A 23,997-nucleotide genomic window follows, 5' to 3' on the forward strand; every position below is an offset into this window, starting at 1 on the left:
AACATGCGCTACAACATGATCACGATGCGGTTGCGTCTGACAGCTCTCTCCAACGCTATACAACCTACACAATGAGCCAACACTCAGAAGCAATCATGACACTCGTTTATGGAGTCATACCAAACACTTTGGATATGGATGAATCGAATTTTGTTCCTGGATAATAGCCATTCATTTCCAAGCCCGCAGTGGGCATCAATTACAATCATTCTCCACTATCCCTGAATATCCTCCAGGTTAGCACCATCTCATGCCTTGCGCAAGCTACCCGTCTTCCACTCACGGCTGAATATCCAAAGCAAATCGCCCAATCTCATCAAAACCAACAATTTCATATACTAGTCTATATCTATGCCATTATTCACATTGTCTCATTCGCCTTCGTCTAAGCTAAGCCCAGAATTACCAGAGAAAGCCATCTTCAAAACCACACCCCTCCCCCACCATCTCAACCTCTCCTTCACCATTCAAGTGAGCACTCTATTTAACCCAAATTCGCACAAAAATTCCCAATCATTTTCCGTCTCCTAATCATTCTTATATATCAAGAACCCATGGCATCAAGCCACCGGCTCGTGCTCATCCACCCCCTTAATGTCCAATAGCCTATCCGAACCTTCCGAAACCCTCCCGCAATATCCCTCCAACCCACAAACTCACCCGCCTTTCGATCTATCCCTTACCTAGAAATATCTCACGCGACCTCTGTCTACATGCATACTAGTCTATACCTTTCATTCCTAACGAGACAAGTTTGCCCAAGCATCAATTATCAACTTCCTAATGTTTTCTTATAAAAAAACCAAGACGCCGTCTCGTGGTGGATACTGCCAAGCTGGCAAGCATCTACCCTAGGATCCGTAGTCCTTCTCTCCGCATGCTTCGAAAAGCCACCCCAGACTACGGCTCTCTGATCCCGTGAAGGTAAAGCCTTGAACAATTGGGGGAGTGACTTGGCGGATGACTTGCAGAACATTTGACGCCACAGATGGAAATCACTGGATGGACGTGAGATGCCAAGATGTGATGAGGTGGGCTAGGAAGTAAGCAGGTGTGAGATAAGCCAAAAGATCATCTTACAGTACATGTGCCATTATAAAGTCCATAGATCGATACAAGTATAAGAGAAGTCGATCGATTCAAGCAATCTTCAATTGCCAAGTTTCAATAACATGTATACAAATCTTCGCAGACAACTCTTGGTTGATATCAAACAACGGCCCTCTGATGGCCGCTTCTATCCATACCCAACGCCAGCAATACCCATTCGCTAAATGCATTCCTCTGAACGTAATCATTCCCCATGCACGCTTGTCTTGACTTGTCTTGTCTACTAACTCTTGTCTACCCAGCATATCATCAGAATGGCTGGGAATAAGAGAGACGCGGGCGAATAAGTAAAGGAAAAGAAAACGGAACGCTACAAGATGCCAATCAAATAAAACACGACCGATAAAAAGGAATTAGAAAGGACCGGCTGGTGTCGTTCTGAAGGACAAGAGGCTCGCTGATTTCGACCTAAGCGGCATGAGGCTCGGCCGGGGTATCTTCAAACGCTTCGTCTTCATGGAGCGCATCGACTCTCTGTCTGTGTCGTGCTGCTGACCGAGCCAGCTGGCAATGGCCTGAGTCGCCTCTCCGTATTCGACCTCGACGCTCTCCTTCTGTACCATTGGCGGGGGGCAATCCCATGCATGCTTCTCCTTGGCGACGATTCGAAGGTTATGCGCCTTGTCCATCTTCTTTAATCTGTCTGCGAAACGAAGGCCCTCGGCGAGAAGCATATCATACTCGCAAAGGCATAGATGGACGGGTGGTAGTTTCTCCAAGAGTTCATCGGGCATGAGACCCGGAGAGAGTCTGAGGTCGGCACGCAGGGGACGAGGGATGGGAGGATAGACGTATGAGGCATCGATGAGGTCCGTCAATCCCTTGGATAGGGTCAGATCCGGACGGGAGCAACTCAGCCTCTTGTCTTGCCTGCTGATGGTCCAGTCCAGGCCGGGATAGAAGAGCACGAGGCCTGTGATGCGTGGAGGAATAAAAGGCAGCGTGTAATTCCAACGCTCCGGCTCTTGCAGAACAATCCAGCTGGCGAGGGTCATGGTGCCGCCGGCGGAGAAGCCTGAGAGAATGATGCGGTTGGGGTCGATGCCAAACTGCGCGGCGCGCTTCGCTATCTGGCAAATGGCATCGACACAATCCTCAACGGCGGTTGGGAACGGGTAGGTGGGAGCCAGGCGGTAGTTGATGGTGAAGACGACGGCATCGAGCGATGTCATGACGGCACATGCCCACCGCGCGGTGTCGGTGCCCTGGCCCAGGATCCATCCGCCCCCGTGGAGAGCGACGACGGCGGCACGAGGCCCGACGGACAGACGCGGCGGCGTCCACACCTCGACCCTGATCTTCTTGGGCCCCTTGCATGCGGCGAGCGTTGAGTCGGCCCAGAACTCGGTGGACGGCGTCGGGGCCGCGGGCTCGGTGCGGTTGGCGATGCTGAAGCCGAGACTGGAGGCATAGCGGATCGCCTGAGCGCGCGCGTTCAGGGACCAGCGAGAACTGTTCTCCAGGGGGTTGACATAGTCCTCGGGCTCCGGGACGGTCGGTTTCCTGATCGGCTCCGGAACGTCCATGGAGCAGGCGCCTTGCCCTCGAGTCTTGTCTGATCACGGGCAACAAAAAGCGATTGAATTGGGCTGGTTGCTGCGACTGCTTCCAGGCCTACGGAAACGCTGGGCGAGCGCGGATTGGCTGCGCTGGGGATGAGACAAGGCGGGGTGAATGGAGGAGGAGAGGGGCGTGGACTGAAGCGAGTGAGATGGACAATGAGGAGAGAAGATGAGGAGAGGAAAAGTCTGGATCAGATGAGGGGTGGCGGCACGAGGCACGGAAAAGGTACGGCTGAGATGAGGCGCAAAAAAGGGGGAGGACGCGGTACGGGGAGAGACTTCTAGACGTTGCGATAGATGGACTGATGTGTGCTCTTGAGACTGTGTCGTGCCACTTTGAGGTCGCCTGGCTACAGTCTGATTAACACGTCATGGGTACTGCCCGGTTTGTAGATGGACCTGGGGGAATGCGGAGAATCTTTTTTGCCCTGTTTATACGGGGCTCGTGGCTGCCGCGCTAGGGCTTATTGGCTGGTCGCTAGCACTCAGATGGTCTTATCTTGGAAGATGGGCGAGAGTGACATGCAATGAGAAAGAAGCAAAAGAAAAGGCTTGGAAGGGGACAATCAAAACTACTAGTAGTACTGGGCGCAGCGCCAAAACAGCAACGGACCAGCGTTAGGTAGCAGCTGAATGTATGTTGTAGTGGTTGCTCTAATTGTCGTGGAGACGCTGCGATGCGAGACAGGCGCAAGTGGGCTCGGCAGCCTCGGGACTGGGGCGCTAGCTGGGTATCAGCCACAGGACGTGGATGGCCCTGTCTGATTCGATGGAGTCGAGTTGCAGAGAGCGAAATGGTGGCGGGTGTCTGAATGAAGAGGCGGTTTGCTTTGATCAATGAAGAGTAACTCGCAATGGACTCAAGAGGAAACAGCCACGGTCGCGTCTGAGCATGGCACGAGGCTAGAGATTTTCTAGAAAACTGGCAAACTGGGCAAAACCCATCGTCCACCACCAGGTACATGCTTCTTCATTCAGACGCTCTACTGTACATACCAAGAATCTCGATGTCGATAAATCTTGCTACTAGAGTAGTATAAGCTGCAGCAGCATGATGATCCTGGCAAGGTAAACAAAAACGGAGCAGCGACTCCGTTATTCGTGCAGGGTCCAGCTGCATGGAAGTCGTTGGAAACAGCCGCGAGCACAGGCCACTCATGACGTCGGCCGAGGTTCGTCGCAGCGACGTCTGGACTCTGTGAGGACCTGGGCGGATTTTGTACATTCAGTCTTTGTTGCTCGCATGACTTGGCGGCCCTGATCGGGAGAAGCCGCGCGATTGATTTCGCGTCCGTGCCTCGATGCGGACGACTTGTCCGTCCCCGAGAAGACCTGACGTCATGTCATGGGCAGAGAGGTGCTGGAGAGTTGTCAGGTCGTTGCTCTGAGTGCTCGAGTGATTGATTGCTGCGACGAGCAGCCTAACGGAAATTGAAGCGCTCCGTACTCCGAGTCTACAATGTCCGATATTCAGCGCGTCCGACGTCGGCAGCAGCAGCAGCAGCAGCAGCAGCAGCATCTATAGCACTCTGGCACATGCTAGCACCGCCCTGATAATGCATAGAACTTTGGAGGATTCACTTGCTGCTGTATCTACCTAGTAGGCACTCGTACGAGTTCCAGTAGGGCAAACGGACGAGACGCCGGCAGATGGTTTGACGCCCTGCTGCGGCTAGCTCCCGCGATGATTCCTCATGTCAGCACCTCCAAGATGGTGTGTGCGAGCTTGTCTCTCGTACCTTGGGCAGGATGCGACAAACGGGGAATAAAACTGCAAAATTTCCCTGCGAATTTCACCGTAAATCGCAAATCTCATACCTTATTTGCCTGATTGCCAATGGGATCAAGGAAATTCCAAGCTTAAACAGCATAAAGCCGACCAACGCGATGCATCTCGTCCACTGGCTTGCCAGGTTGGGCATGGGGTGCTGCATTGGCATCGCATCGAAAAAATTACATCATCAGTCGCTTAACGGAGTCACCCGATGCAGGGCCGCGGATTTCACCCGCATATGCATCACCATTATTCATCATTTGGGAAGCGGGAGATGAGCCTTGGACGATCTGCCTCGTGCGCGCTTAGAGCAAGAGCAAGAGCAAGAGCCCGGCAGGCCGCTTTCGTCTGCAGAGGCCCGACCTTGGCCTGGGCACTCGAGGTCGCCTAACAGCTATTACAGCTATTACCTACCGCCTACCTTAAGGTACCTTGCCTTGCCTTGATTTACAGTATAAGGTATACACGTAGTGCTGATGTCGTGTGTCTTTGACTTGTGTGACGCCGGGACAGAGCTCCAGTACTGTAGCTGTGCAATGCCGGCCGGAAGCGCTTTGACAGGCTCGCTCCTTCACAAGCCATCGCCAAGGATCAGGGACAGGCACATGGGGCCAAGACCGCCAGACTCCTGCATGCAGAACAAAGTCCAGATGCGGCGCCTTTCCCTCACGCCCCCTGGCTTGACTTTTGCAGGCTCGGTCAGCACGGCAGCGCTTAGATAATGGCCTGGTAATTGCCGTGATGGCTGGCTGTGGCTTGTTCTCGTAATCACCAGTTACTAGTATGTAGTTTCTAAGCTCGAAATCTGCAAGCATGTCCCCATCATCCATGGATGCCCGTGCTAAAGCTCAGACACGGCCGCCCCATCAGCTGCGACCCAGTCAGTGTCACAGGCGTCCAGGTTTAATTCCGGCTCCCAACGTGCCCTGCGGATAGGCTGTCGGGGTCGGGCGGAGTCTAAAGTCCAAGGACAGGGCAGACAAACAGGGACTGTGGCTGCATGAGGTCCGAGGAACAAGGTCGGTTCGGCAGCCGACCACCTGCTGCAGCTTCTGTCATTTGATAGCACCCGAGCCATCATATCGCTGAATTCGAAGGCTTTTTTCTCTTCTTCTTTGACCTGACCCCCCCTTGTCATCCCGTCAGAAGTGACCGGCCGTCTTATATAAGGCCTGAGCAGCCTCACCAGGAGCCACTGCCGCCTCCCTCCTTTCCCTCTTCTCATCCATCCATCCCTCCTCCCTGTTGCTTGGGGCTTCAAGACACACAAAACACTCCCACTCACACACCTCCCCTACGCACGCATTAACTCATAACCAAACACACAAGCCTGGGCAGACCAATCTTGGCCTTGTCTCCCCCTCTATTTGCCACTATTCCTGTGCCAGCAACCCTCCCTCACGACATCAACTACCGGTTTTCCATATTCCCATTGTCCAAAAATAAACCCCGCGGGCGAATCAACCCCTGCAACAACCGCCAGTCGTCACCGCGGACGCGGCAGTGAGTGATTCAGTCCAACGTCATTGACCGTGAAGCGATCACACAAGAGCGGAGGCGAAAAAAAAAAAGGACGCACAAGGCTGTCAGGGCCGAGCTTGATAACATCATCAGGCCTGAAGGGGAAGCATAGCGCCGCACCAAAGAGCCTAAGAGCGCCGAACGAGCCCCAGTCAGCGCTCTGCATCTGCATCTTCTGGCCCTGGTCTCCCTTCCAGGTTCCGACTGCCTGCGAACCCCCGCCAACGAGCCCCGCGAACTCCGGCGACGCAACTCGACTGAGGCATAGCGGAACATCTGCCCACCTGTTGCCACACCTTTTTTTCCCTCCTTCATCGTTGCAACTCGCCCTCTTGAGCCAATCACTCCCATCGCTCTCGACTGCAGCGGCGATACCTCCAGGAGCTACTTTGCATTGCGCGTACCTTGCTTCCGTGTCTATATACGGATAGCTCATTCACTCCCCCCCCTCGACAAGGCCCCTCGAGACTCTGCCTGTCACCACTACCTATACATATATCGTCATCATGCCGGCCACGGACAGCGGGAGGAACTCCCCCATCCTCTCGGCCTTTGGCCTGCCCCTGCGCTCCAACAGCACCAGAAGCAGCAGACGAGGAAGCGTTGACCTTTCCACGCCTCGCGACCAGCTCCCCAAGAACTACAACACCGGCACGGGGAGCAACCGCAGCAGCTACCACCAGTACGCGATGAACGCCACGCCCACGTCGGCCACGCCTCAGGCGTCGACGCTGTCCATCCCCAGCTCGCCCGTCGCCCCGGCTGTCCACAGCGAGGCTACGCGCCAGATCCTGGCCACCATGAACGAGGGCGGCGGCCGCAGGTCGGCCCAGGGCTCGCCCCGGTCCAGCATGGACAACTCGGGCGCCTCGTTCGACAGCGTCCGCAGCAGCGGCTCCGACTGGCCCACGCACCCCTATGAGCTCAACACCATTGCCGAGCTGGACAAGCTGCCCATCGGCACCGAGGTCACCTTCCGGGGCCGCATACACACCCAGCGCCAGCTCTCCAAGGCCCTCGACTTCCTCCTCCTCCGCGACCAGACCTTCTCCGTCCAGGGTGTCCTTTCGAGAGAGAACATGGACATGGTCCAGTGGGTGCAGAAGCTCCCCGCCGAGTCGCTGCTCCAAGTCAACGGCGTGCTCAAGGAGCCTCCGGAGCCCGTGCGATCGGCCACCATCTCCCACGCCGAGGTTGACATTCACGGCCTGTGGCTCGTCAACCCTGCGCAGAACGCCCCCTTCAGCGTCTACAGGCCCCCCGAGGCTCTGCGCAGCCGCATGCAATCGCGTATCCTCGATCTGCGACACCCTGCCAACCAGGCCCTATTCCGCATCCGTTCCATGGTCTCCCGCCAGTTCCGGGACACTCTTGAGAAATACGGCTTTGTAGAGATCAACACCCCCAAGCTTCAGCCTGCCGCCACCGAGAGCGGTGCCTCCGTTTTCAAGGTCAACTACTTTGGCCGCAAGGCCTTCTTGGCCCAGAGCCCCCAGCTCGCCAAGCAGATGGCCATCTCGTCCGACTTTGGTCGCGTCTACGAGATTGGCCCCGTCTTCCGCGCCGAAAACTCAAACACTCATCGCCACCTTACCGAGTACACGGGCTTGGATCTTGAAATGGCCATTGAGCATGACTACCACGAGGTCATTGAGCTCCTCGACGAGTTCCTCAAGAACGTCTTCAAGGCCGTCTACGCCATGCCCGAGGTCGAGGTCCTCAAGCAGCGATGGCCCAGCAAGGAGTTCAAGTACCTGGACGAGACGCTGATTCTCGACTTCCGAGACGGTCTCCAGATGCTTCGAGACGACGGTCGTGACGTTGCCGAGGAGGATCTCTCGACGCCCGACGAGATTCGGCTGGGTGAGCTCGTGCGTGAAAAGTACAACACCGACTACTACGTACTGGACCGCTTCCCCACGAGCGCCCGTCCCTTCTACACCCACAAGGACCCCGAGGACCCCCGATGGACCCGGTCTTTCGACATCTTCATCCGCGGCCAGGAGATTTGCTCCGGTGGCCAGCGTATCCACGACGCCGGCGAGCTGCGCGCCAACATGTCTGCCGCTGGCATTGCTGAGGAGGGCATGGAGGAGTACCTGGCCGGCTTCGACCTCGGCGCGCCGCCCCATGCGGGAGCCGGTCTCGGCCTCGAGCGTATCGTGACGTGGATGCTCGAGCTGGGAGACGTGCGAAACGCCTCGCTCTTCTACCGCGACCCCAAGTCTCTCCCCGACCGCAAGCCCGGCCTGCCCCACCCCGAGGCCGACACCACGAAGCAGTATGCCGCGCTCCACACTCCTCCGATCGAGAAGCTCATTGCCAACTACGGCGATGCGTCCAACACCTCTTGGCTCGACGAGCGGTTCGAGATTTGGCGCCACAAGTCTGGCGCTGCCGTCGGCTTCGTCAGGCAGGAGAAGTTTGCCATGGTCACTGGCGACCCTCTCTGCGACAAGTCGCAGTACAAGGACGTTATCTCGGACTTTGTCAAGTACGTCGTGACGGAGCTTCGCCTGACCCCCATCTGGATGCTCGTCTCGTACGACGTGCAGAAGATCCTGGCCCACGACCTCGGCTGGCGAACGCTGTCTTGCACGGAGGAGCAGCGCGTCGACACCACCCGCCACCAGAGCCCGGCCGGCGGCCCCAAGGCCCGTCGGGTTGAGCGTGAGGGCGTTAAGATCCACGAGGTCAAGCCCGACGACGACTTCATCAGGCGTGCCAACGAGGGCATCGAGGCCTGGAAGGCCAACCGCAAGGGCAAGCAGGTCCACCTGACCGAGGTGCGCCCCTGGGTCGACCAGGAGCACCGCCGCTACTTCGCCGCCGAGAAGGACGGCAAGGTCCACGCCATGGTGGTGCTGGCCAAGCTGGCCCCCCGCCACGGCTGGCAGGTCAAGTGGGCTCTGGACTTCCCCGGAGCCGTCAACGGCGCCATCGAGGTCCTCATTGAGTACGCGCTGTCGTGCGTTACCGGTGCCCAAGTGACATTTGGCGTCGGCGTGTCGGAGAAGCTGACGCCCGGAGAGCATCTCCACGGCATCCGAGCCAAGTTCCTTGCCACCACCTACCGCTCTATTGTCGAGAGCCTCGGCCTGCGCCGAAAGGCGGGTTTCCGATCCAAGTTTGGTGCTCTGGGTGAGGAGGTGTACATTTGCTACCCCAAGCACGGTGTCGGCCTGCGTGACTTGCAGCAAGTCATTAAGTTTTTCCAAGACTAAGCTTGTCTGTTTAAAGGAAGCACGATACCAAATGATACCACTGGGAATGGACGTTTAGGAGGGAAAAGGGAATAAAAGATACGAAAAAAAAAAAGACAAAATTGAAAAGCAACGAAAACAAAGCACACAGAAAAGCAAGATGTCGATAAACGGGGTCTGCGGAGTTTGATAGGGACGAGATAATGGGAGGAAAGGTTCTTCTTTGGCACACGCGCGACGGATGAAGGGCATGATGAATGACTTTGCACATTGTTTACTACCCCCTTGATTTTTGTTTTCTTTTACTACCCCCCCTTAAAGATACCGATGATTAGTTCTTTTCTTCTTCGCTCATGGATGGACTAAGCATCTTGTGTTTGGTTGATAGATGGGTGGTTTGATTTTTTTGATTCCCCTCTTGTTGCTTGGTACATTAGGGCTGGAAGGAGGACGAGGATTGACCTACATGTTGTGGTTTTGAGCAGTTTCCTTATGGTTACGTTTTGACGAATAGCATACGACGCACCCTTATTCCGTGGTCCCATTGATGTTTGAGCATACCTTGTCATGTCTTGTGTGAATTACATGTTTCTTTCGATGAGTTACTGAGTAAAGCTCTGATAAAGCTCAATGGTCTATATGTAGGAAGGATGACAGAATCTCTACTGGACCAACACCTGAGGTGTCGCTTTGCCGAATCATCTAATGCGTTTCTTTTCTACTCATGCCATGAAATGTACAGCATGATGCCTGCGCCAACGGCCACGGCGGTGAACTGCGTCAGCGTCTTGCGCAGCTCGAGCATCTTGTTGGGGCCCGTCTCGAGCAGCTCCGGGATGACGGCGACGGTGCCGACGTAGAGAAAGGTTCCCGCCGTGAAGGGCAGCAACATGTCGCCCCAAGTCTTCAATTTCCACATGTCAGTATGAACTACAAAACGAAAAAGGAAGCAGACTATAAGGCAGAAAGAGAATATGCGTAATTGCGGGTAGTTAAACTTACAAGACTTGTCCCCCAAAGGCCAGCATTCCTCGGCATACCATCGCCCTCCCCAGCAGCAGCACCACCGGATCCGAATTCTTGCACGGCGATGCCGATGAGGGTGCCCATGAAGGCGCCGATGGCGGTGACGAACTGGGAGGCCATGGCGGCGCGCTTGGAGAAGCCGGACTGGACGAGGAGGGCAAAGTCGCCGACCTCGTGGGGGATCTCGTGGAAGAAGACGGCGACGGTGGTGGTTGCGCCGATGGTGGGCGAGGCGTAGAAGCTGGCGGACATGGCGAGGCCGTCGGTGATGTTGTGGGTGAAGTCGGCGCTGAATCGGGGGTTTGGCGATGACTTGTGTGTTAGTCTGTGTTGTCTTGGTATTGTGTGTGTGTGTGTGTATATAGGTATGGATGTGTGTTGTGTGTTGTCTGTGGGCGTGTCATTGGGACTTACATCAGGTTGAGGTAGCCTCCGAGCTTTACGCTAGGGTTAATCTCCTTGAGCTGGGATTGCTCGTCCACAGGCTTCTTCTTGGCGCTCTTGTTATTGTTGTTCTTTCGCGATTTGGCTTCGTTCTTGAGCGCGTTTGCGCCGGTGGAAATGCCAACATCAGTCGAGACCACCTTGTGCTCCTCTTGATGCGAATGTCCATGCGAATGCTCATGCCCAGCACCCCCCGTCGCGATCCGCAAGCCTTTGTCCATGGCCACAAACGTCATGAAGCCGACCAAGATGGCCAACCCGAGAACCAGATTCCGATTCGGCTCCACCAGGACAAAGCGCGCCCTGTCGGGCTCGTCCTCGCCGACAAAGATCTCGGGCAGCAGGTGGAAGAGGGTGTCGCCGAGGAGGCCGCCGACGGCAAAGGCGACCATGACGGAGAGCGAGGACGGATCGATGTCTGTCGGGACGAGGGCGAGGAGGAAGTTGGGCGGGCCGGAGATGTAGAGCGTGGCGAGGAGGGCGTTGACGGCGGGGGAGCCGGGGAAGAGGATGGCGAAGAGGGTGGACGTGAGGGAGGAGGGCGAGGCTTCAAAGTGGGCGCGCTTGGCGGCGTTGAGCTGCTGGACGACGGGGCATGTCTAGATTGGAGGAGGGGGAGGAAGAGTTAGAATTAGAATCTGGCGTTGGAGATTGGATCTGTAGATGAAAGGCGTACCTGGAGCTGGTCGTCGAGCTCTTCCAAGCTTAGAGACTCAATGGCTGCTGCTGGGGTGGTCTTGATGTGCGACGCGGCAGTGGAAGCTGCTAGCAGAAAGAGACATGATGCAGCTAGAGCTGCAAAAGTGCTGCGTCGAGCCATTGCGGGCGGTTGAGCTCGTCAATTGGCTGTGTGGTGTTGATGCAGATGAGGGTGAAGCTGAAGTTGAAGATGGATTGTTAGTGTTGAGTGATAGATAATACTAAGCTACCTACCTATCTTACCTCTACTAATAAGGTATGGGCCGAATCAGGGCGGCAAGACACGAATACGATCTTTTCAAAGGTAACTAAACCCACTTTTTGCCTTTTGCCTCTTTGGGCGTGTTTGTGCAACAAGGCAAGCAAGGGGGCAGCTTCATGGAAGGGCATCTTTGCTGCTGTTGCGCATCGAAAGTGCATGTAAATCACGGATATTGACATGGAACTCGACTTATACTAAGAGCAATTGCATGCGAGGATGAGGTCGAAATAAGGTACTACCTAGGGAGGTAGCTGTCAAGGATCGCTCGGGACATGGAGAGGCCCTGGCTGGAGGTGAATCCGGGGGAGAACAGCTCGGTGAGCTCGGCTTAGACGGACGACCTGCTTGATATCAGTAACTTGACTGCCTCAGTCATAGCTCCTTGACAACGTCATCAATGTCAATGCAACATATCTGTTGGTAGGTATTGGCCTTTGGCACGTGGCAATGGGCATTCCCTCCTGATGTGTGAGGAGCTAGTAATTCGCGGTACCTGGCACTAATGCGATGGCGGCGCTGCATATAACCAACAACATGAGAGAAGCTGCTGTGTGTGTGTAGGGATCTCTCGGCGATGGCTTCATCTCGTAGCAAACGAGCCATTGAATTGGGGTTGGCTTGTGATCATCGTTCTGAACTCATCTTTTTATTCCGTCCCTCACACTGCTTGATAACCATATATATGTAAGTTGCTGCAACAAGCATCATCATCACAGCAACGACTTCTACTGTGCATCAACCACAGCGAACACGACTGACAAACCACCGTATCCCATTGGCATGCAGAGATCCAAGAATGGCCCTCTTTCTTTACAGATACAGTACTTCGTATTCAACTAGCTACCTTTTATGGCAGCTAGTATATGACTTGGCCGCTGTCATAAACCTGCGTCCCCATATGCGGTCTGACGGCAGAAATACTACATATGTACCTCAGCTGACAACCTCCATAACTGAAGATACCTTCCAAATACAGCCAAAATCTTCGTACATCAACCAACTTCCTCTTCCGTAGCATGGAAAACCCCAGACATTATGACATATAAAAGGGAAAAGCTGTGCCCAGTCACCGCCAACATCATGACATACGGCAAAAACAAAAACAAAGCATGACCAAAGCCAAAATGCCGTCCCTCAACCCATCCCTCGTCTCACTCCTCTTCCTCCTCCTCGCCACCCCCCAGGCCACCGCCGCCGCCGCTGCCAGCGATGATGTCGACGCCGGCTTCGACGCCTACGCGGCCGCCCAAGTAATGGTCGACAAGGCCTCCCACTCGTGGGAATGGGGCACCGCCGCCGAAGCCCTCCTCGAGCTGCACAACCCGGAGCTCTCCGTCTTCGGCTCGAACCCCTTCCCCGGCGGCAAGATCCCCCCGGCCGACCCCAGCACGACGGCGCTCGCCTACGCGAAGCAATTCATCAACCGCAACTCGCAGACGCTGGTCGACGACTCTGCGGTGGGCGATCCGGCGTCCCTGGGCGTCTCGGCGGTGCTGCTGGGGCAGTCGGATAGTGTGTATATCGGGGCGGCGGAGCGGGAGGCCGACTTTCTGTTGAATGTTGCGCCGAGGTACAGCAATGGGGCGATTTCGCACCGGCCGGATGTTGCTGAGCTGTGGGCGGACAACATGGCCATGTCGTTTCCCTTTTGTAAGTCTTCTTTTACGTCAATGTGCGTTGAGATATAGAAGGTATGTCTGACAAGCATCTCCAGTGGCGTATCTCGCGGTTGAGCAGAACAGCACCTCCTTAATGTCCACCACCGTGCAGCAATGCGGCCTCCAGCGCCAGATCCTCAAGAGCAGCAACAGCCTCAGCTGGCAGCACATCATCGGCCCCCAGTCCCAGGACACGGGACTCTGGTCGACGAGCAACGGCTGGGCGGGCTACGGCATGGTGCGCGTCCTCCACACGCTCCAGAAATGGAGCGGCTCGGCCTCGATGACTGCGGAGGCTGCGCAGCTCAAGAGCTGGATCAAGGAGATTCTCGACGGCGCCATGCAGGCGGGCTCGGACGGCGGGCTGTTGCGCAACTATCTGAATGATGCGAGTTGGTTTGGCGAGATCTCCGGGACGGCGGTATTGAGTGCCGTGGCGTACCGGATGGCTGTCAACGATCCGGCCATGTTTCCGCAGTCGTATGTCGCCTGGGCTGATGCCAACAGGAGGACGCTGGCGACGAAGCAGGATGGGAATGGGCTGTTCTCGCCCGCCGTGAATCCGTATGACTGGCATGACAGGAACAAGTATACTGCTGGATCTCCAGAGGGCCAAGCGTTTGCCGTTTACTTGTACACGGCGTACAGGGACTGCGTCAACGCTGGGGTTTGTCAAGCCTAGAGTCCGTCTGAGGCGGCTTCAACAGGGGGCATTGGCTATCCAGTAACTCCGACTCTGTGCAAATAGAAGTGAGGTTGGTTATAAATGCACAAATCTCCTGGGCCAATAGTATATAGCAAGACTGGAAATATATAGCAGTAGTGGCAGAAAGTAACAGCCTTCTCCTCACCTGATTGCTCACAGTTGATTTGTTATGCCATGCGAGATCCTTGCCGCTATGAGTCTTCTGCCTTTTTCAGTGGTAACCTATCTTCTTTTCCTTGAATAGTCACGCACATAAGGCTAATATGTATGTGTATCTGAATCATTCTGATTGCCTCTCTTCCCATCGAATTTCTGCACAATCATCACCTTCAACCTCCACAATGGCATCGCCATGGGCCAACCCACTGCAGGCACTAGCTGTCGTGACAGACAATCCAGCGCGAGCGGTTTTTCACCAGGTCAGGGGTTGAAACCGCTCGCCAGAAGTTCAAACTCGTCGTGGCTCTACAACGATCAGAAGGGCAGCACCCACTGTCGAACCACCTCATCCTCACAAATGCCTTCAACACTTGTATGCGTGTGTGCCAGGTGAAACGATAGGAAAACGGTTCCAAGAGGGGTGTTGAATGATGGTGCATTAGGCATGGCTTGGACATGCGGGCTCTAGGAAGAGGTCGCAATAGAATGGGAGTGTTCTTGGAGGACAACTTACTAGATTATCTCAGTTCGAGCATCGGCCTCGGACCTGACGAGTGTTCGGAAACTTTTCAGCCGTTGCCTTCTGCACCGAAACTGCTATCCACAGTGCTGGCAAGGCATATAGGACGGTCCATGAGAACGCCCGTGGCCTCTTATTACCGCACAACTCTCTTGTGGACGGCGATCACGAATGGGTCGTATACAACCTTCCTTTAACCTGGGGTGGGAAGCAGTTCTTAGTGACGGTCACGGCAGTCAACGCGGAATGGCTGTTAGTAAGATCCTCCTCAACACCTCCTGTTCAACTTGGTAAGCTAACAATAGCCTAGGACCTGCCTTTCTTCCAGGACACTCGGCTGCCAATCAGAGTAAACGGATCATTGAGACAGGAAACGTCAAGCGATCCCTTGACTGTGCGAGAGTCAGAATTAAGCGTCGTGAGAAGAACTATCGATGCAGCCTGAATGTCATTGCTCTGTTCGCGGAAACATTAGCACTAGGGGGGTGTGGACGGGGGTTTTCCTCTCTATCCTCTCTCCTTTATTGGCGGATCTCTTTTCTTCTTTCACAGGAATAAAATTTACCATCTCTCCTGGCCGGCGTAACACGTCTCTTCCTCAGTGGTGAACTTATAGGCTTGCCCAAGAGGTCGACTGATCATCCACTGCCTATGGCCATAGTCGACTGAGACAGCAGTACAATGAAGGAGCTGGTCGACAACAAAAGGGGTCTACCACGATGGATCCTGATTATGCCAAGGCAGATCTGTTATCTTCATCTTCAGTCCTTGTCATGCCACTGTCTCCAGGACCACGTATAACCATAACCAGTAGGTAGTCGAAGATTGGGCTCCCGCCAAGCCCTCTCCTTGGGTGAGACATCTAGTACCTTCTGCAGCCAAGGAGTCATCATCTCAGAGTGGAATGGCTCTCTCTCAGGAGGACAACAAGGCAGATCCGCAGCTACATGGCTGCCTAATAGAAGGGTATAGTAAAGGACGCGGGGCTTAATCGTATGCCAAGGCTTGCTCGACCCAATAAGAACCAACTACACGTATGCCGTTATCACGTTCTGGGGGCCACCAGATGGATGGTCAATATAATGCTTGGCCGAGCTGAAATGCAGCAAATCGTCAAGCTGGCAGCATGTCCTCCAATACGGAGTAACGGCATACCCTCTTGTCTAGCTGAGCCCCACTCAACATGCTGCACATGCTCTTATCGGGGACATTGATGCCTAAAGAGCCCTTCAGCCTCCTCGGAGCGATATCGTGTCTCTTGAGCTATTGTTTGGTACCTATGTGAGCTTTGTACCTCTCACCAGAATCTCTCAGGGGCTATCAGCCTTATTTGACCTGCCTCTCTTTTCCCTTATCGCAAAAATCGTCTCCCTCCTTCTGTTTGAGCTCGACATTGGTGACAAGTCCATCTATCACCACCATCAGTTCCGCTCTTTCTATATGTCGTACCATATCCCCACAGCACCCTCGCCCATGGACAGCAACGGGTCGGCGGATGGTGCAAGCGAGAGATGCCCGGACAACCTCTGCGCTCACGTCTTACCAGCGTACCTCTCTGACAACTACGGGAAGGACGTAAACAGCCTACTCCACGGCTTCTGCAGCAAATGCTCTTTCCAAGCCGAAGTGGAACCTCTCTGCGGCTTTTGTAAGCATTTACGACTTCGTCATCTTGCCATATGCCTTGGTGACAAGTCCTACGACCTCAGATTCGATCTTGAGCTTGGCTGCGACTCTAGTGGCAACGGAATCTCACGAATTGTCTCCAACAATGGTTGTGCGTTGTGCTGCCTTTTGGCCAGCGTCATCCACTCATGCGTTATCATGTTCAGCAAGCTTGAAGGAGATGAAGAGGTCATACGAAAAAAGACAAGGCTATCCTTGGAAGTAGAATCGGGATACGGCAGATGCCATATGTCTTTACACATCACCATGCCTGACACAAGGTATACAATTGATATTGCCTTGCGCGCGGCTTCGCAAGATTCAAGACCAACAACTCACCGAGGTCAAATCAGTTGGCCTGCTGTCCAACAGTGGATCCAGAAGTGCAGCGACGAGCATGCCTGCGCCAGGTCGGAGCACTCAACGATGCCGCAAGGCTTTCGACTCATTGATGTGAACGATCGAAAAGTCAAGTCTGACTTCTTATCCAGCTCGAGGCTTGGCCGCGATATCAAATTCGTTGCCCTCAGCTACGTTTGGGGAACGACAGCGGCTTCAAGGGAGGACGCATTGCTGGAGTCCAACAAGAACGAACTTGAAGCGAGCAATGGTCTGGGGAAGATTAGTGTGCCCAGGGCTATTGAGGATGCCATGACTGTATGTCGGCAGCTGGGTCAGCGCTTCCTTTGGGTCGACCGGTTCTGCATCCAGCAGGACGGCATGGAGAGCGAAAAGAAGGAGCAAATCAACGCCATGGGCGACATCTATTCAGCGGCCGAGTTCACCATCATCCACGCAAGCGGGACCAGCATGCACGACCCGATTGCAGGTGTCTCGACTGCGCGTGAGACTTTTCAGCTCAAAAAGGGGGTGTGTGGGCTCGAGTACATGATACATTACCCTGATCTCCAAATCGCCCTGCAGAAGTCCAGATGGGTTGAGCGGGGATGGACCTACCAGGAAGCCGTCTTGTCCCGAAGAAAGCTGATCTTTACACCTTTTGAACTTTGGTTCGAATGCAACGACACTCGTGAGGCGTATCAGCGAGAACATCAGTATTCGCTGGATAGGAACAATATAACCTTGGGAACCTTGCGGCAAGAACAATATCGAATCGGTGGCCATGCTGAAAAGAGGACTATATTCCTGCATTTCGCCCGCCACCTTGAAGCATACACACGCAGGTCTCTCACCCAGCAGTCAGACATCCTGGATGCTTTTCAGGGCATCCTGGCTACGCTCTACAACAGCCGCCTCCACATTTACGGACTTCCAGAAGCTGATTTTGGCAAAGCTCTGCTTTGGTACTGCAAGGGCAACCATATCACGACTGGAGGTGTCCTTGGCCTTCCGTCGTGGTCATGGGCTTCGGTCATTGGGCCTATCACAGCTGGTGAATTCTTAGGCGATTTGTATCGAGAAACACTCGTCGAGTGGTTTTACAAGGATCAGAACGGAGAGCTGATACCCGTCAGATCAGAGACGTTCATCCCCTCTGGCCATCAGTCTCACGCCAACACTCAAGCCCTTCTTCTGGTTGCATGGTGGAAAGAATGCATCGAGCACGAAATTCCGGAAGACGTGAGAGGAAAACTCGAGAAAGGGTTCCCAGCCTGTGCCATCTTGAATGAGCCCCGGCGCCGCCTGATTGAGAAGGTATGGGAACATCTCGAAGATACGACTGGTGAATTATGTGCCGAATGCAAATATGAGATTGAGAAGCGCTGGCCCTGTTCGGAAGACGTCTGGACGGATATAAGAAAGGCGCGGGATTCTGGGCATTGGAAGACACAGAACCTCAGGAATGGTTTCAGAGGTGAAGATCGGTTATTGATCGAGAAGCTACGTCCTGGGGTCTTGTTGACTCGTGCACAGACAGCATATTTCAGGGTGTTCATGGCCGTAGAATTGGAGCATGCCGGTTTTCTTCGCATACAGATGTGCCTCACAGATTCAGGAGGCCGGAGGATCGGGTTGATTAGACCCAATTGTGTGGCCATGACGCTACAAATGGCCATGGACAATACCATGCCACGGATCTCACAGGGCGATGCCATCGAGTGCATCGGTGTGTCGCTGGGTGTTAGCTGTCTTTTCGGGTGGCTTAATCCAACCTTGATCTCCTGGGACTCGCGACTTGAACTGAGGCATTCACTTCGCGAACTGGCTAGCGCAATGAGCGCCAAACCGACAATGACGGAGAATATGAAGTACTCATCCAACGAGGGGCTCGATAGTCAGCAGCCAATGGTGAACGTCCTAATCATTCATCGTCAAGAGGGATCCCCGTTTGCGCGTCGAATTGGTGCTGGCTTTGTTTTCTTCAAAGACTGGCTCAAGGCCGATCGTACGTTCCAAACAATCGCCCTCGAATGATGTCTGTCGATGGAAAGTACATGTACATACTGGCACTGAGCATCTTGGGTTTCGGCACTGGGGGCCCGGGCTACCGGAAACGAGAGAGGATTATCTCTCACTCAAGATCAGTTCCCTTGAATGTTCTTATTATCATCATGCTTGCTTGTACCTGAAATTCCGTAATCACTGCTCAATGAATACCATAATCAAAATTATAGATTAAGGGGGTCTATGAGGTGCTACGTTATGTGAGTATTATGGATCTATCTTTATTATATGTGATTATTAGTGAAGGGGAGGTTTGAACGAACGAGAAAGCGTCGTGAGACGTGTCTACAGTGAGGGCGCCTGGTGTTTTGGTCCTCAAGGGCATAGTAATGGCGAAGAAAAGTACCTCATTGTTTCGAGAGGAGAAAAGCCAAGGAGGGAAGATACAATGGGGGGAAACCATGCTTTGCATACAAAGCTCGCGGCTTGTTCATAAACACAGCAGATGGTGAGGTATAAAGGGTCACCAAGTGTTGGTCTGTACATTGCCACTTGGGCCAGAAGTCATCTGTTGTTGTCTTGACCCCTGAACATGACAGTAGGTAAAATATAGATCATGTTACATCAAGGGGCAGTATAGAAGCATCTGCTATATCGATCTGCTGAGGTATCTATAATATAGTGACATAGATATAGTGACATAGATCTCCACCTATATATGCTATAGTATAGCAAATGAAGAAGATTCAGTCTATACTTGGCGAGACATCACCAATCCTCACCACGAGGGAGTCAGAACATAGACCACTTTCGCCTGCTAAGCTTGCACATACGACCATAGGTAGTGGAGAATTCGGGGTCCCGTCTGCTCCCCCATAGACAAGCCACTAACCGGCAGATTAGTAGTCAGGTGGGTGACCACTGGCGAACACCGGCTGTTGTATGTTTTTCTCTTTTTGCTTCTTTTTGCTCTTTTTATATTCTTCAAGTGTTGCTTGTGGTTGACTCTTTGGCCGATTCCTCTGCTTGAAACGTTATGTTGCATTGCTGGTGGGGGAGTCTGGGGACCTGCATGCTGTTGGTTCAGCTGGCACGCTAGGCCTCGGCCTTGGCCCCCGAGTGGCCTATCCCTTTAGATGCGGTAAGGTGCCAGCAATGTAGAGTTCGAGGATTTGCGCCAATCATATGAGGGTGTCAAGGGAGTACCTGAAATCCCACCAAGTTTTGCGCAATTCTAAAGTACCGGCAGTGAAGGCCGCTACTTGATAGTACGCGCTGCTAGGCATTGCAATTGTGCAGAACCAGGTACTTGAAGGTAGCGCTTGCTTATTAAGCCGTTATGGGTGCAGTGACCCGGCTGGCACCTTACCGCATCTAAAGGGATACTAAATCTTGAAGTTGCTTCACGGGTTGATGGATGGGACATATCGTGTTATATGCGAGAAGAAGGGGAATGCATTCGCAATAAATGGTGGAAGCTGAGCTGAGCTGACACCTTGTTTAATAGTGAGTCGTCGTTCAAATTCAGCCAATAAACGCGCTTGAAGCACATGTCAGGTGAACCAGGATCCACGGTTTTCAAACCCAATTAGAAGTGGAGCATCTATCAGGTCAGGTACGCGAGTGACTATCAGTTCAGGCATGACCTCTGTATCATAAGGGCCTCTAAGCACATGTTTGGGTAGGAATAGGAGACGGCAAGGAGAATGCCCTTCTCTAGTTAAGTTGAGAAATAAGACAAGCACTGCAGCTGCATTGACATTGACTTTACAATTCGCGATTAGGAGGGCATGTGGCTTCATGTTATCTATAAGCAGACAGAGGTTCTCGACTTCCAATTCTCAAGACGAGCAATCCCATATTTGAACACCTGATGAAGAGAATTTAATTCAGCTTCGTGTCAAGCTGTTTGATAGTATAGGTATAGCAGGGTAGAATCTGTTGGCAGGGAGCTGTGCTTCCACTGAAGACTTTACAATTCTTGTATTTCAAGGGGGAAGATAAAAGAAGGCGGGATAGGGGATTCTGGGTTATCACCGAGCAGTGATAAGTCAATCGATATATACATATATATAGCGAGCATGTCAAATTACTGGTAGAGCAAATCTCGTGGTGTCAATATAAGGAGTGTGTCCATTATATCCATCTATATAAAAATGCCAATGCCTTTCATTATGTCGTCCATTATCCATTACAAGACGTACAAGGCATAAAAGTACATAGTAGTAATCATCCAATCTACCAAAGCATCTCTAGGTAGATGTGTAGAAAATCCCGTCAAAGTCATTAAAGGGTCATCTTCCCCTAAGCGGTATTATATACCTCCTTATATCCCAAGAGTACCACTCTTTTAGCTCCTGTCTTCATAGAAAAAGAGCCTTCATATATACGAGACCTCATCCGCCTTACAAAGCAATGGCAGCCACAGCAATAGCAGCAGCAGCCGCTCCGAAAGAGCTCAGCTTGCTACCGCTGCTTCCAGGAATGTTAGTCGTGGAAGGCGAGCTGGGGCTGGATCCAGGAGCAGACGCAGAGGGGGAGCCGCCGCCGATCGCAGTGCTGTTGGAACTGGGGAAGGGAGCAGAAGACAAGGTCGTGGGGACGATGACGACGACGGATGTGGGAGCAGTGATGGCGGGGAAGCTGGTGGTCTGGACGGTAGTCTGGACCTCGGAAACCGTGGTCTGCTCGGAGCCGGTAGTCACAGTCGCAACAGCAGTGGTCTGAGACTCGACGGTGGTGGTCTGGACCTCTGAGACAGTAGAGGTAGAAGCAACAGCCTCGGTCGTAGTCGAAGCCTCCTCAGTAGACGAGGCAACAGCAGAGGTAGTAGTCTCAGTAACTGCGCCAGAAGTCGTCGTCGTCGTCGTCGTCTCAGGCTGCTGCGGCTTGGTATCCACGTCCTTGCAAGACAGGTCATACAGCGGCTTCTCCGTCAGCTGGCTGCCAATGACGCCAAAGCTGGGGTTGGGCGCATCCGGCGCGGCATCCTGCAGCGTGTACCACCAGACATTGACCTTGCCAAAGTTGGGGCAGCCAACCTGCAGCCAGTACTCGCGGGCGTTGGCCGTCGAAGCAACAGCAGCGCCAGACTTGGGCCCGTTGACGGGCCAGCCGGTCTCGGTGACCCAGACGGGCTTTCCGGGCCCTGCGTTCTGGATCTTGGTGAGGGCGGCCTCGTAGAGGGATTTGGCGTTGGTGATGGAGTTTTCGTTGGTGTTCTCGTAGTAAGGGTACGTGTCCATGCCGAGCCAGTCGACGGCGTCGACGACGGGCTTGTTGGAGTCGAGCACCCAGGCGTTCCAGGTGTCGACGTGGCCGATGGGCACGTCCGCCAGGCACGAGCCCTTGATGGCGTCGCGGACCTGGCCAATGTAGTTGACGAGCGTGCCCGGCTGGGCGCCGTCGCCGGCGTGGGAGGCGATGCCCGTGGGCGTGATGCGGTAGAGGTCCTCGCTGCCGACGGAGATGCCGGCGACGAGGTCGCCCAGGTTCTGGTCGCAGTACTGGCTGATTGTGCTCTTGAGGGCGGCCATTTCGTTGGCGAAGGCGGCGTCGCCGCCGGACGCCCACAGGCCGAGGAGCAGGCTGGTCTTGGTGCTGAGGGCGGCGGGGATGGCGGAGATGGGCGTGTTTGCGGTGCCGGCCTGGATCATGGTGTAGAGGCGGGCCGAGGTGAAGGCGCCGTCGGTGCCGTCGAGGCCGGCGGCCGTCTTAAACTCGGCCTCGAAGTCGGTCTGGGCCTTGGGCTGGCCGTTGGTAAAGGTCGAGCCGTAGTTGAAGCCCGTGTAGGCGGCGTTGACGGCCGAGAGGGCCGTGGCCAGGGCGAGGAGGGTGGATGAGGAGGGCATCTTGATTGGTGTCCTCTGTTGGTGGTTTTGATTATTGTTGTGACGCTTCAAGTGTCGTTGTTGTAATGATTTAGAAGCGAATGAGATACAGCCAAGAAAGAAACGAGTGGTTTCTTGGGTGTCAAGCGAAGGGACGAGGTCAACAGCCACCAAGAACAAGCGATGGGGATGACGAGGACTGGATATATCGACCACGGGAGGAGGGAGAGTACGAGGCTTATAAAAACTCGTGTGAACGGGCAAGCCACAGTCTACCGAACCCAGCCAGCCAGCCAGACAGACAGACAGACAAGACTGACAGACGTCAGCCATGCCCCCCCGGAGCGGAGACGTGCAGCATGCCATCGGGATACGAGCTTCCTGGGGGGTTTGACATTGGCCGAGTTGCCGAAGAGAAAGCAAGGCACAGGACTCTAGATGGCACCCACATCCACACCCACACCCACACACAACCCACACGCCATCACCACCATCCACACACCACCATCCGATCCACGCCACGCCACGCCACGCCACGCCACCGCTCAACTTTTTTTTTTTTTTTCTTTTTCACTCTTTTTCTGCGTAATTCCCCCATGAATGAGGCTTCCATGCAGTGCTACGAAGCGCCTTAGTTGATCCCCTAAATCAAGCCACAGGGGCTTCACTAGACAAACCCTTTTCACAACAAGACACACAAGGAAACAGTCCATATCTTCTCATAGGTATTCACAATCACTGAGATCCGTTTTCTCGGCCCAGACGGCCTGTCCTCTCACCGGCCCACCTCTTCCCCGGTATAAAAAAAAAACCGGACCACCCCATCTAGCCCAGTGGATCGAAAAAGTGCCCATAGAAAAAGGAAGAAAAGAGCCGGAGAACGAAAGGGAAAAAAAAGGTCTCCATCGAATGGGAGAGAACAGAAAATGCCTCTCTCGATTGGTTCCCCCCGATCCCAGTTTTTCGATGCGCTGCTATTTTTGTTTTTTTCCGTCTTTCTTGTTGTGTGAGCTACTGTACATAGTATGTACAAAGAGGAGGAAACATCGACGTCATCAGCCAGGCCATCGCATCATGATCATCACTGGTAAAACAAACGGACTCACAACGAACACGCAATGCCCGTAATACTACCAGACCAATGTTACCTTGCACTGTGTCTAGGCATGAGTATGTATGTATGTATGTATGTACGTGCATCGTCATCATATCATTCACTGCGACAACACGGCGAAACAAGACTGCCTGTGTGACCTCTTACGAGTATGAATCTTGTATCCAAGCGCCGAGGCGCATGCAAGACAAGACAAGACATGACAAGCAGCAGCCACCAGCGGCTGCACCAGCATCCATGAACACTCCCCCGGTTCTGCTATACTAACTACGTACTATACGTTCGTCGTCGGTGCAAAATAAATGCCAGGCAGAGATGCCTTTTCCTTACCACACTCTTAGAGTCAAGTCCCTGCTCAAGTCGGACAACCGAAACTCCAGGATTCTAGAGGCATTGAA

The 23,997-nt window shown here is 53.8% G+C and overlaps 6 protein-coding genes across 6 annotated transcripts; 3 read left to right on the top strand and 3 right to left on the bottom strand.

Moving 5' to 3' along the window:
• Positions 1-1,463: 1,463 nt before the first annotated feature.
• On the bottom strand, positions 1,464-2,375 carry TRIREDRAFT_62985 (uncharacterized protein; the record flags this gene model as incomplete). Its single annotated transcript, XM_006966035.1, has 1 exon — positions 1,464-2,375. A coding segment is annotated over one exon (912 nt), but the record flags the coding sequence as incomplete, so codon positions are not given.
• Positions 2,376-6,746: 4,371 nt separating this feature from the next.
• On the top strand, positions 6,747-9,251 carry TRIREDRAFT_48819 (uncharacterized protein). Its single transcript, XM_006965914.1, has one exon. It carries the CDS (start codon positions 6,768-6,770, stop codon positions 9,189-9,191), a length of 2,424 nt encoding a protein of 807 aa, XP_006965976.1. The 5' UTR covers positions 6,747-6,767; the 3' UTR covers positions 9,192-9,251.
• Positions 9,252-9,888: 637 nt separating this feature from the next.
• Positions 9,889-11,460, bottom strand: TRIREDRAFT_63206 (uncharacterized protein; the record flags this gene model as incomplete). The annotated part of the gene is made up of 4 exons (XM_006966036.1): positions 9,889-10,074; positions 10,173-10,485; positions 10,611-11,239; positions 11,317-11,460. The coding sequence occupies 4 exons, from the start codon at positions 11,458-11,460 to the stop codon at positions 9,889-9,891; spliced, it is 1,272 nt and encodes a 423-aa protein (XP_006966098.1).
• Positions 11,461-12,854: 1,394 nt separating this feature from the next.
• TRIREDRAFT_4221 (uncharacterized protein) lies at positions 12,855-15,865 on the top strand (the record flags this gene model as incomplete). The annotated part of the gene is made up of 5 exons (XM_006965840.1): positions 12,855-13,251; positions 13,316-13,926; positions 14,337-14,384; positions 15,459-15,497; positions 15,812-15,865. The coding sequence occupies 5 exons, from the start codon at positions 12,855-12,857 to the stop codon at positions 15,863-15,865; spliced, it is 1,149 nt and encodes a 382-aa protein (XP_006965902.1).
• Positions 15,866-16,011: 146 nt separating this feature from the next.
• TRIREDRAFT_122220 (uncharacterized protein) lies at positions 16,012-18,890 on the top strand (the record flags this gene model as incomplete). The annotated part of the gene is made up of 3 exons (XM_006965915.1): positions 16,012-16,936; positions 16,979-18,656; positions 18,886-18,890. The coding sequence occupies exons 1-3, from the start codon at positions 16,085-16,087 to the stop codon at positions 18,888-18,890; spliced, it is 2,535 nt and encodes an 844-aa protein (XP_006965977.1). The 5' UTR covers positions 16,012-16,084.
• Positions 18,891-21,060: 2,170 nt separating this feature from the next.
• On the bottom strand, positions 21,061-22,479 carry TRIREDRAFT_39942 (glycoside hydrolase family 17, beta-1,3-endoglucanase; the record flags this gene model as incomplete). The annotated part of the gene is made up of 2 exons (XM_006965881.2): positions 21,061-21,378; positions 21,556-22,479. Coding segments are annotated over 2 exons (1,242 nt in total), but the record flags the coding sequence as incomplete, so codon positions are not given.
• Between the last annotated feature and the right edge of the window lie 1,518 nt (positions 22,480-23,997).

This window comes from Trichoderma reesei (assembly GCF_000167675.1).
Source record: "Trichoderma reesei QM6a unplaced genomic scaffold TRIREscaffold_11, whole genome shotgun sequence".
Lineage (NCBI taxonomy): Eukaryota > Fungi > Ascomycota > Sordariomycetes > Hypocreales > Hypocreaceae > Trichoderma > Trichoderma reesei.

Excerpts from the sequence above, each read along its gene's own strand:
- TRIREDRAFT_48819 (XM_006965914.1), top strand. The coding sequence starts at position 6,768 with ATGAACGAGGGCGGCGGCCGCAGGTCGGCCCAGGGCTCGCCCCGGTCC.